Source organism: Catharus ustulatus, chromosome 1 (genome assembly GCF_009819885.2).
Source record: "Catharus ustulatus isolate bCatUst1 chromosome 1, bCatUst1.pri.v2, whole genome shotgun sequence".
Classification (NCBI taxonomy): Eukaryota; Metazoa; Chordata; class Aves; order Passeriformes; family Turdidae; genus Catharus; species Catharus ustulatus.
Genome location: NC_046221.1, coordinates 51,843,305 through 51,855,664, shown reverse-complemented (window position 1 = coordinate 51,855,664; position 12,360 = coordinate 51,843,305). Strand labels below are relative to the sequence as shown.

The 12,360-nt window shown below is 39.8% G+C and overlaps 1 protein-coding gene across 3 annotated transcripts in view; it reads right to left on the bottom strand.

The window, feature by feature from the left end:
• Positions 1–12,360, bottom strand: part of STAC (SH3 and cysteine rich domain) — a 107,051-nt gene that overhangs the window by 34,677 nt on the left and 60,014 nt on the right. For all 3 annotated transcript variants that reach the window (XR_004417860.2, XM_033059202.2, XM_033059191.2), the window contains exons 6-10: positions 12,101–12,182; positions 7,193–7,248; positions 6,239–6,327; positions 2,722–2,773; positions 2,462–2,599 (exon numbers count right to left, since the gene is read on the bottom strand). Coding sequence is in view for 2 of the 3 variants with exons in the window: in XM_033059202.2 (XP_032915093.1) it covers positions 2,462–2,599; positions 2,722–2,773; positions 6,239–6,327; positions 7,193–7,248; positions 12,101–12,182 (417 nt within the window). In the remaining variant the exon portion in view is untranslated. The remainder of the gene's footprint in view (positions 1–2,461; positions 2,600–2,721; positions 2,774–6,238; positions 6,328–7,192; positions 7,249–12,100; positions 12,183–12,360) is intronic.

Sequence of the window (12,360 nt, the reverse complement as noted above, 5' to 3'; positions counted from 1 at the left end):
TCAGTGAAGTAACTTTGCCATACTATAGTCACAAAAATTTATTAGACCAGTAAATGAGTTTTTCTAGCTAAAGTAAGACTTGACAGGAGTAAGTAGTGATGAATATTCTCCCCTGTTTGTTAATCTGGAAATCTGTGCTTTGCACATACTATGTGTATTGCAGTTACAGCACTCTGAACACTGTGCCCAGAGACAGGTAACATAGCTGATGACATCCCACAGAAATTCCCAATAGAACAAAAGACAAACAAAAAAAATTCTGCCAAAGTTTTCCCAAAAGTCCCATTCAGATGACTTTGTTTTTTCATGCCTTTCCCTATTGCACCTCTCTTTCTGCTTTACATGGAAAACAATTGAGAAATAAGAGAAATAGTTGAAGAAATAAGAAAGGAAATTGACTTTGGAAATATAAAATAAAAATTTAAAGTAAAATATTCACAATAACAGTTAAAACATTTTTCACAATAAGAGTTTTTCCACAGTGAAGGCATAAGTTTTTTTAAATTAAAAAATACTAAAAATTGTGCCTTGTATGGAGGGACAGCAGAAGCAGATAAGTGCCCATGGCTTCAGTGTGGCTGTCCCACCTGGGAAGTATGCAAAATGGCCTTCAAGCTACTTAAATGTCTCCCTTTTGCACAATTTGTGTGAGAGTGGAGTGAGATCTATTTGCTATGCTCCTTTCCTCTCATGTCTGTGTATTCATGTGTTTGCACAGTCTGATCTCTGCCCCCTGTTTCACAACGACTATTTCTTTCTTCCTCTGAAGCCTCTCCCACATGGAGTGAGCACCTGACAGCATTCATATTAAGCCTCGGCATTTGTGTGGGCTTGAGCTAGAGCTGAAAAAGCTTTTTTAAATAAAATGAGGTAGTAGGGAGACAGGATAAATTCATCCCTTTCTTTACCTCCTGCCTTGCCAGAGATGATGAGGCACCCCGACTCCAAGCCCCCTTTGTGGTGCTATTATGAAACAGGAACAATAGGAAGGTCCTCGTGTTTAGATGAAGATGACAGAGTTGCCCACTTGGAAACTGTGGTTTTGTGAAGACTCAGGCAAACAACTGCACTCTCACTGCTTGCTGTCATGCTGACAGAGATGATCTGGTACACCCCCTAATGAGAAGTAACACAGATCTTGACTATTCCCTCATGCTGGCATGCCATGCTCCAACCATTTCCCACCTTTGCCCTTGTGTATTGCTTATTTTAAAACATGAAGACTCCAAAAGCTCTTGTTCTGCTCTGGTAATATTTCATTTGTCTATGTGCACAGACAAAAAAAAATTAAAAGACATTTTGGGTAAAAAGAATGTAAGAACTTTCTTTCTAGAAACTGCAAATCTGCCCAATGTACTGTATGTACAGGGGCAGTTAAAATATATTCTGGTCACTGTATTTCTGTGCCTTCCTTAAAAAGCTGTATGCACCCAAGGATTGTTAGCACCTTCATGTTTTGCTATGCTACAAATCAGCAGCAGCCAAATTGTAAGTTAATCTTATCCACCAGTGGAGTGAAGCATTAAAGATGTTCTGAAAAATCTGAAAAGTCCACACTGGTTTTGACTTCTTTATTAAAATCAATGGCTGCTCAGGCTGTAAGTCACAGGAAATGAGGCAGAAGAACATTGGGCTTTGCAAGGTACAGTAAAAAAAAAATCTACCTTTTTGTTGCATCTAGGTTTCAGAGAACTCCAGATGTGCACCACCCTTGGCATGTCATCATCCTATTTAGATGAGCTGATGCCACAAACCTGTCCCTTAGTGGAAGTTTTGAGTCATAGTTTGTGCCTAGTGAACCCACCTGAAGGACACAGAGTAGAAGGAGCTGCTGAAAATACACCAGGGTGAATGGATCCTGCAAGTCCTCACTATATGTAGTGTGCTTAAGCTCACAGGAGCACTTCTACCTTAAAATAAGCCTCTAGAGAGGGTATTTAAGTAGTGACACACACACATAAAAAAGCATTAAAGCAAACAAGTATTACATTTAGGATTTACAGCTTTGTGTGATGCTGTCTTAACTCTGTTCTTGTTGAAGCAAAGACAATGGGCTGTATTTAGATCTTTAGGTAAGTTAAGGTCTGGGGAGGCAGGCACTATCTTTTATTAGATTAACTCTAATAGTGAGGAGAAAACTAGACCATTTTTCAGGCACACAACGTCTACTGCTAAGATTCTGTATTCACCCCTCTGAAGTCAGTAAGAGAGTGAGAAATATGTGAGAAATAATGAATGTCTGTGAGACTGAAAATTCAGGCTATGTTAGGCATCAAGTATGCGTTTGCACAAGGCAAAAACAGCTCTTAACTGGCTACTAGACACTGTTACCATACAAATAATAGATCTTGTAAAATTGCAGTGAAAAAATCTGCCTGTCCTCATCTTGCACATTTTTCCCTTCAGTCATTGGTAAGACTGCTGCTCTAGTCCAGTGAAGGTCCAGCACAGAGGAGCTCACCTGGTTCTCCTTCAGAGTTATCTGTCCCTGTTCCTTGCAGCCAATGAATGTCCTGATACACCTGTAAATCTTCTCATTTTGTTGTACTCTCTGAACAAAGTTAGCAGGAAAATATCCAGTTCTGTCATCAATTCTTCCCTACGAAGGAAACAAATTGATAGTAGATGATTGTTAACAGTAGCAGCCTTAATAGAGTTCAGTATTGAAAACAAGATATTTTTCCGTTTGGAAAGAAAACGTTTAAACTGGCTAGCACATACCTTCCACCAGTCTTCATTAGAGTCTTCCAGAAGTGTGATCATATCCCCTGGCCTATGATTAGAAGAGGAATAGATGTAAGATGACTCTTAATTGTCATGTTGAATCAGCTTCCACAATTTCCTTCTAACAGGAAGGTGCTTCTGCTATGTTTATTTTGTCTGAGCACTCACTGAAGGTAGACTCAATAAGGTGGCAAGGTTTTCTTCAGTCACACATGTTAATGTAGAAAGAGAAACTCTGTATCTTGGGGCAAGATCTTTATTTGGAGACAACATCTGTGAACTGGAAATTTTGCTTCCTGTTTATTGAGGAACTGTTTAAAATACAGTCCCTCTTTGTTAAAGGTGTCATTGCTTTATTTTAAGACATTTTACACTGTTGGGACACATGACTTCATCATCTGTGTTTTCAAGCTGTGATTGCACAAGGAAGGCAGCAGGAAAATAGTTCTATTTTACTGACAAAGGCAATTAGTCAGCAGGAATATAATTCTGCCCAAGAATGTCTTTTTGATTTGAATGGGACATATTTACCTTTCTAGTGTGTGGTGCTGAGCTGCGATTGCTAAGTATCAGCATCCAGCTGACTAGTTTCAAAGCAGAGCTAGGAGAATAATTTGGCTGAAAACACTAATAGCAAAATTTATTAAGCTGATTTTTCGCAGGCAGCTAAGCAGTTATTTGACCTTTCCCCACCCCCTTCCCTTTGGTAAGACCTCATCAACACTCCTATGTAATTCTAATAGTGGTATATTTTTCTTAATAAATTAATTGTTGACCCCTAATTATTCAGCTTTCCCCGTTAGGCTCACTGTATTGCTGACGTATCAGCACAAGAGCCTGCAAACACATCTGGAGCATCTGTTATGATGAATAACAGGTCCAGAGCCAATTTAGCAGGCTCTTTCAGCGCATGCATAAAGGATGTGGTTATGTCCAGGATGCAGCTGGAGGTGTGGCCAGTGGTGGGCCTTTTTCGTCCACTTTCCAAGTAGTTATCATTGCTGCTGACAACTGGAGAAACAGGCATTTAGTCTTCTAACACTGTGCAATCTAAAACAGGATTTTCCTCAAGCCGTCCTCAAGAAATGATTTCAATGTGTCTGGTATAGTTAAATGTTGCTGAGGTGAGGAAGGAAGCTAGAGAAAAAGGACAACTTGGTATCCCAGTCATGAAAGACTTTTTTTTCAATGGGAAGGAATATCTGAGTCCTTTTCTACAGTTAATATTTAATATGAAACACTCAAAGAGGTTTTAAGGGAAACCATAACTTCAAAGTGAATAAACTGGGGCCAACACCATTGGACCCCTTACACTGAAAGGAAAAAAACCTTTCAATAAGAAGGATATAGAGAGCCTTGTCCACCCAGTACTCTTCAGCCTGTTTGTTAGAAAAATAACCCAGAAAATATAAATTTATTTGGCTGTCAGAGAAAGATGGCAACTGAACCTGAAGTCTCTCTCTGTCACTTGTCTAAGCACAGAGAATTTTAAGTTGAAGGCCTGCTAATTCAGTTGATTTTTTTTCATAGAAGAGAGCTAATATAGATGTCTTTAGTCTCCAAAAAGGATTCAAAACAGAAATCCTATCTGGACCTGTTAGTCTTGCAGCCTAAATTTAGGTTGCTAATCCTTGATAGGGGCTAACCCACTTGGTTCTTACTACTGGTTGAAATCAGTCTCTTATCTTCTGTAAATCACAACCATGGATATGTTGTCTGCTCTACCTCAGCGATCTAGATTTCATGAAGTGGCAAGATAGGCACTCATGTAGGTCCCTTCCAACCATTCCATTCCATTCCACTCCATTCCATTCCATTCCATTCCATTATCTGCAGTGTCTGAAACATGGAGTTGTTTGCCTTCAGGATTCTCTCTTATAAATATGACTGACTGCTCAAGCTGTTAGGGAAGAAATCCAGGCTGTGGTAAATTATAATTTCAGTTGCAATCAGGGCTACACATGTTCACTGCAGTAATCTGCCACTCACTGTATCCTCCCAGAGATGAGCTGGGAACTCCAGAAATCTGCCCTAACTCTTCCTCTCAGCTCAGGTCCTTCCTCTACTATTTGCCTTTGTTATGATGGAGCTGATCAGTGCCTGGCTGGCTCCCAGCTCAGGTTCCCAGGACAGTGCTTGTCAGTCTTGACAACATTGCTCTGCTGAACCTACCTCCAGCACCTCAACTACGCAAAATGGGAATTCATGCAACTGAGTTGGATCCTGCACGGCTCTGCAGTAACAGAACAACATACCAGCTATTGGGCATCTCTTATGGAGCAATGTTAACACATATATTAATGAATTTCTGACCAAAAGACAAACAGCACTGCTGTGGTTGAGTACCATTAGTCTAAAACCTAGTATTACTATTTCCTGGTATCACTGGAAAGAGCCTGGTGTCCCCTGAAAGAGCATCTTTCAGATCACAGGCTGCTTTTCCCCCTAGAATGTGGAATAGGTGGATTTTGATGGTGATGTGTTTTCAGGACTTCTCTGTCTGGATGAGGATGGTAGACAAGTGCAGGTTTGTCTGAGGGATGTTCTATGTCATGGAAGAAATGCACAAGATGGAATGCACTCCTAAAGAGCAGGATGCAAAGTGGAATCTTTCATGCAGAATACCTGGCAAGTTCCACTAAAGGTTTCCATATACTGTGGTTATTTCCTGAAGAGCTGACATTCCTAAAATAATGATCAGGAAGTGCCAGTAAAGCAGAATGATAGATAAACTTGTAATTTCTGTGTTACATCCCACTCTTTAGTTCTAGAGCAGTGAGAAGACAGGAGTGAACAGGAAAAAGGCTTTCAGTGTTGGAGATGCTGAGGAGAGGGGGATTTCTCTGTCAAATTCCCTAAATTCTGTAGCACATGCATGATTATTTTGATATAGAGATGCCTTGAAGGCAGGTGACGTTTCACAGTAAGAACTCTAGCAAGACCATGTAAATGTGACTAGCATGAACAAAATAATTTCTGTAGAAAGAAATGCTGTCCTTTTCCTTCAATGGGCTTGGATTAGACCTTGTAATGCAAGCAACTGATGCAGAACTGAGGAAGTAAGTGCTAAAAATAGCAATTAATATGGTAATTTTGCAAAGTTCTCAACATGAAAATACTGCCATCCAGCAGCTAGACACCATTCTCATTTTTCAGACACAACTGAATAAGAGGGAGGATCAAACAGGACTGTAGAATTTTTAGCATTAGCTTGAGAACTGGTGGATAATTCTTAGCTGAAAACTTCTGATTGAGAAACAAAGCAACTGAGTACATTTTATAGCTGAAAGCCAACTTGCTACTAAAGTGATGTTTTAAAACTTCTAATCTATTGTATCCTTGCCAAAATAATTGGTTTTTAATTGTGAGAACATCTTTGTATCTAGATGGTTAGCTCTATAAAAATATGTACTAAAATTGTCAGAAGAAATCCTCCCTTCCCCAAAGTCATATATAACCAAATGACCATCAGTGGAAATGCATCAAATCAACTAACGGATATTTTGGAGTTTACCTCATCTCCAAGTCCTCATTTTCTTGTGGTACAAATTTGTACAAGGCAACATAGGTGTTCATTTGTAACATGCTTTTATAAAATGGTCCCTTTAAGAGAAAAGAGAAAGACAAAATTTAAATATCTGGTCTGTAAAGTAATTTGGTTTGCTCTGTTAGAGACAGACCAACCAGAACCTGATCTTACAATAAATTAGCCAGAATCATCTCTCACAGCTTGGAGGACTATGGCCCTGGTACATTACAGGCCATTAAGGTAGTAACCATCTTAATTTAAATACAAGATTATTTGAACTCCAAGATCAAATTCTAGGCTTCCAAAGAACACAAGCAGAAATTTGCACTGGCTGGTCCTTGGGACAAGATCTGAAAAATGAGTGTGCCTTTTTTCTCTCTTTAGTATGTATGATAGCTCTTATGAGTTGAGTAGTGTATTATTGGCATTATATAAGGTGTCTAGTCTACAGTCCTCATTATGGTTGGAGCTAGGATTGACCAGTGCACAGGTCCAAATTCAAAAGAAAATCACTTTCTTAAAGTGATTTTAACGTGTAAATGCTTTTTGCGCTGGGTTTTCAACAGAGAAGACTAGCTACTCCCTTTTCTTGTTTTTTCCACTGTTAATCTAGGAGGGGAAAAAAAGAAAAATAGCTAAAACAAACATTAAATAATTTTCAAAATCAAATATGTGATTTTCACATTATGGCAGTTCTATCATAATTACATGATCTGCACACTGGATCTTCTGTATTCCCAAATCAATTTGCAATAAGCAGAGAAACATAATGTGATGACTAAGGATAAACCAAAAAGCCGTCTGGTAATGTATGTTGCTTCAACTGTGGCCAGTGGCCCAGAAATGGTGTAAGAACACAACAGATATGAGCAATCCCTCACACAGCATTTTACACGACTTCCCATTACCATTGCATCATCACGAAATTTATGCTCATACCGGGGAATTTGGTTCTTCTCCAAAGTGTTCTGTGCCATTTTCAGAGTATGTAAACACTGAAATAAAGAAAATATATGACATTTTAGGAATAGCTTCAGACTCTTCACCTTAACAAGATCACCTGGATTTTGCTGATCTCTTCCCTTTCTCCCTTAGATTCTTTGATTCCTTGTGGTCTCCTCTGAACCCTTCCACACTCTCAAAAAACCACAGATGCTGTTGGCACATGACACAATCTCTGTCCTCCAGAATTTATAAGTGTAACAAATGAACCATTTTGATCAGATGAATATACACAAGTACAGCACTACAAACAGATCCTAGGTACTGTATGTGCATTACTATTTAAAGTCCAGCAGACTTTTTCTCACACTGAGTACTGTATTTTCATGTTTAGGATAAGCAGTTTTTCCATTTTAAAGCACCTGGAAAAGCAGATGATCATATATGAGCAATATTGGGAAAGTTTTGATGCAAAACTCCTTCCTTCTCTTCTTTGATCTGTACCTCTTAGTGTTTGATAGCCTTCTTTGGTCCTTCTCTCCACTAGCCCATGCCTGGGGTGCACTGGATACACTACTTCTCTCTCTGAATTTACAGAAGGTACCTGAATTGCTTTTAAATTAGGATGGGTAAACTTAGACACAGGCCTGTAGATGTAAAAATTTGCTTTTAAGTTACTAAATCAGAAACTCATAGAATAAGACAAAGTCACAGCACCTAACATACCTGATAAGCAATCAGTTACCCTCTATTGTAATTGATTCATGAGCTGACTGATACTTGTCCTCAGCTATCTCCCTACAAAAAACACAGTGGCTTAATAATTTTTACTGAATTCCCTCTTCACATTTTAAGAATTGACCAGTGTTTGCTTCTAGATATAGTCTGAATATGTTTTTTTTTAAACAGCTGGAATCTTTGAGCAGCTACAACCATCAGTGTCTTCTTCTACCATTTACCTCTGTGGGTGTTTTGAGCAGAAGCTGGACTTTGTAGTGTTTAACAATTTGGAGATCTTCAAAGTGGCAGTATCAGGTGACTTTGGGACATTTTCTTTTTGTTTCTCTCTCATACAGTTGCATGCATTCAGGGGAAAAAAGGTCCAGGGAACAACATACCACTTAATTTTCCTCCTCAGTTCTTTCACTTGCTTATCCCTTCTTCCATTAACTCATATTTCCAGGATTATTCTACATGGCATTGACAACCTAACAGAGTGTGTGGAGAAGCTTCATGAGGGAAACAGTAAGGTTCTTTAATAGTAGAGACATGTACTTGGACATTGAAAAACATAACAGTGTTCTTGTAACAGATAAAAGACAATCAAAACAGCAGCTACAACATGCATGAGAAAGATTTTGAACAAAGTGACAGGCATTCATGAACACGCACATTTTCTCTGACAAAATGTACGACAATGTTGTAATCATAAAGTTCAATCTGTGAATGTGAAGGGAGCATGAGAGCTGATACCTGCCACACTTAATGTGAAAATGCCCTAACTGTGTCTGGCTGTCCTGACTGCAGTGGACCTCAGGCCTCAATATGCTCCTCACCAAGTCCTGTTGCAAAGGGCCCCTGACCATGCAGACTATCCCAGGTATTAGAAGGAAAACCTTAGAAATAAATCTAATTTCCTGTACCATTAATATAGGAATACATATATGTCTGGCATCTGTATGAAGGGGTTTGAAGTGGTGCTATTACAGTTTGGCAGTATTTAAGTCCTACTCAAATCACTATGCTTTGTTTTTCATGTTCAGAGGAAAGCAGTTAGGAGGCAAATTGAAGATGTTCTGGTGAATACTGCGTTGGGTAACCAGGAGCCTTTTGGACTTGCAAAAAGGCATTCACCAAATGAAGTACAAGTATTTCAGCATCATGTTCTGTTTGGTGACAGAAAACAAAGCAAGTTAATAATGTAAAGCCTCATGGATTGTGGAGCTGACCTACTACATGGGGAGGGAGCTGAATTGTATCCTTGTGTTGGCTGAGAAGAGCTCACTAAAATTAGGTTTGCAGGGAAGACCTCCCATATTTGAAAGGGAAAGTGCTCAACTCTCTGTTGATAAGAGACTCATAGATGTCACCTAAATTACATTTTGGCTTTTGGGACTTCTGTTACAGACAGCAGTTTACAGCAGTGAACGAATAGAATAGAATAGAATAGAATAGAATAGAATAGAATAGAATAGAATAGAATAGAATGGAATAGAAATACTATATACTATATACTATATACTATATACTATATACTATATACTCTATACTCTATACTATATACTATATACTATATAAATACAGCAGTGAGTATAACTGGTTTAGAGGAGGATGAAGGTCTGGAAATTAGGTAATACATCTCACAGTTGCAAACTGAGAAGTTTTGCTTCATAGGATTTATGCCAGGGCCTGAATGAAAGAATCACCCCTTGAAGTTGTTGTCATAGGAGTTCTACAGGGAAAATTACATGGCCACACATGTGCTGGATCCTTTTACCCTTCTGGAGGCTGTCTTTTCTGCAGTTTCCCTTTACCAAAGAGTATCCAGTGTATATTTTCCTAAATACTTATTTGCAGAACAGTATTTTAATAGGAAAAAAACCAAACAACACAAACTCAAACACAATGGGCCTGCGTCATCCAGGCATTAATGGGAGGTTTCCTGATAAAGAGGCAGTGGACAACTGAGAGAAAAGGAGTCATGAGTCACCTCGTAAAAACATTTTGAATGCACTTAAATTTTTAATCTATGTATAGTTTGTAGTCTCTGGATGTTAGTAGGACACACTTGAATCTGAAAGCCATAAAGGTATGTTGTTCATATCTCCACACAACAGAAATCCATCTACTTTCATATTTACTTGCCCCCAGCAGTAACAAAAAAAAAAGGAAAAAACCCAGGGATTTTACCATTTCCATAGCTTGTGCAAACAGTGCAGCCAGTTTATTAAAAATCTACCAAGAGGAAATTTTTGGAGTGACTGATGCATAATTTATACCCTGAGCCTCTAAAGGATGGACTATAAAAAAGTGAGTGCTGAGCTGATCAAAGGAATCATTAATGTGCCATGGAAGTTATTTGGAGGTTTGACAAATGCTGAGTATTAAAACTAATCTCTTTAAATAAGTTCATTGAATGCTTTTCTGTGCATTCAGTGAATACAGATCTCAGAGAAAAACATTTCTTTGGGTTTCAGAAATAAGAGGATTGACTTGCAAAGAAATAAAGAGTTATCTGAACATTCAAACAGGGTCAACTTAATCTCAGGTGGGCAGGATTAAACAATGTGGTGCAGACTGAATTCTCTATCTTTAACCAGGTCAGGTCAACTTGCAAAAATTTAACAAAATTTTCAAGAGAAATCAGATAATATGCATGAGATGTTCACAAAATGAGAGAAAGAAAATGATTGAACACAGTGAGGAGAGGTGATAGGACCAAGAGGGGACAAAAGGAATACGGGTGTGGCATAATATAGAAACAGACAGCTGAAGCTGGCCTTTTACCTACAAGAATGAGTAGCAGTATGTGAGGAGCGCTGGGGGTACCATGAGGAAAAAAGTTATGCTCATTGTGGTTGGTTTTTCTTCTGTACATCTTGTGAGATTCAGGAAAGCAAATTTCAGTTGTGGTTAGAGAAGTTGCCCTCATGGTTTGGGCCTGAAGTTGCGTAGAGCAACAATTCTTTTTGTTTATGACTTCCACCACCATGACTGAATTCAAGAACAGGGTCACAAACACCAACTTTTAGTGGTTGAGATTTAATTACTAAACTCTTGATGCTATTCTGGTATTCAAATCTCATCAAGGCAATGCTGTAAAAAACATTACAGTAATTTCATGACCATAAGACCCACCGGACCATAAGACGCAACCCTCCGAAGTCAGCAAATTTCACAACTTTGTAGATCATATAAGGCACACTGGACTATAAGGTGTACCTTTTTTTTGCAGCGAGGATCCGCCTCTGGCACCCCCGCACAGTTGCTGGCCAAGGCCCCGCAGGTCCCTGGGCTCCCCTGCACCTGGCAGCCGTGGCCCCGCGGGCCTCCCTGCACCCAGCAGCTGCAGAGCCACGGGGCCACTCCCCCTCACAGCCCGGCGTGGCCGCAGGGCTGCTCCTCCTCACAGCCCGGCACAGCCGCGGGGCCACTCACCCTCACAGCCCGGCGTGGCCACAGGGCCACTCCCCCTGCCAGCCTGGCACGGCCGTGGAGCCACTTCCCCCTCACAGCCCAGTGCAGCTGCGGGGCTGCTCCCCCTCGCGACTCGCACTTCTGGGGTGGCAAATTTCTGAACTTCGTACATTATATAAGGCGCACTTCTGGATTCGGGCCAACATTTTAGCCAAAAGGGTGAGCCTTATAGTCGTGAAATTACTGTACCTTAGTACTGTAAATCAAACAAAGGAATTGGGCCATTAATATTACTGGGCACATACTACAGTTGTACTGAGAAGCTGCAATTATAATCAAAATTCACTGTGTCATGTATTTTACAGACACAAAGATCCTTTATGATTAATTTTCTGTCTAAAGAGGTTATGATATTAAAAATCATGTGGAAAAATCAAATATATGGAAAATAAAGTATTTTTTGGTTTCGCTTTGCCCAATGTGGAAATGAAGCATGTTAAGTCTACAGTCATGATCATGAAGTAAAGATAGGGAATGGACCTGAACTTTGTCTAGTTGCAGTTTTGGACACACCACATTAAGGAAAGTGGTGGCTTCAATTTCATCTGAATGGCAAAAAACATCTCTCAAATTCTTGCACCAACTCACCTCCTGCTTTGAAAATGAGAACACTGCTAAAACCTGAACACTCCATAATCCCCTATCTGAAACAAGTTGCCCATGGGCCTTTACACCTGAAGGTGCTGTCCTGGCCTGGAGGGCACTCACCGCTGTTGCTGCGTTTTCTGCTTATGTCAAGTGTGCCTGCAGAGCTATTGCCTTCCTCCGGAACTTCCACCAAGTCAGCTGTCTGCAGGGACAGAAACAGCAAATGAGACAGGATAAGCCAGGAAAGGCGACTGATGAAGTGAAATAAAACCACGGTAAGAGTCTTTGGAAAATGCATTACTTGAGTGGTGTCAGAGTAGAGCAGTCAGCCTAATGGGATGGAAGGAAAAATTTGATCTGGTGATGCACCACACTAACCT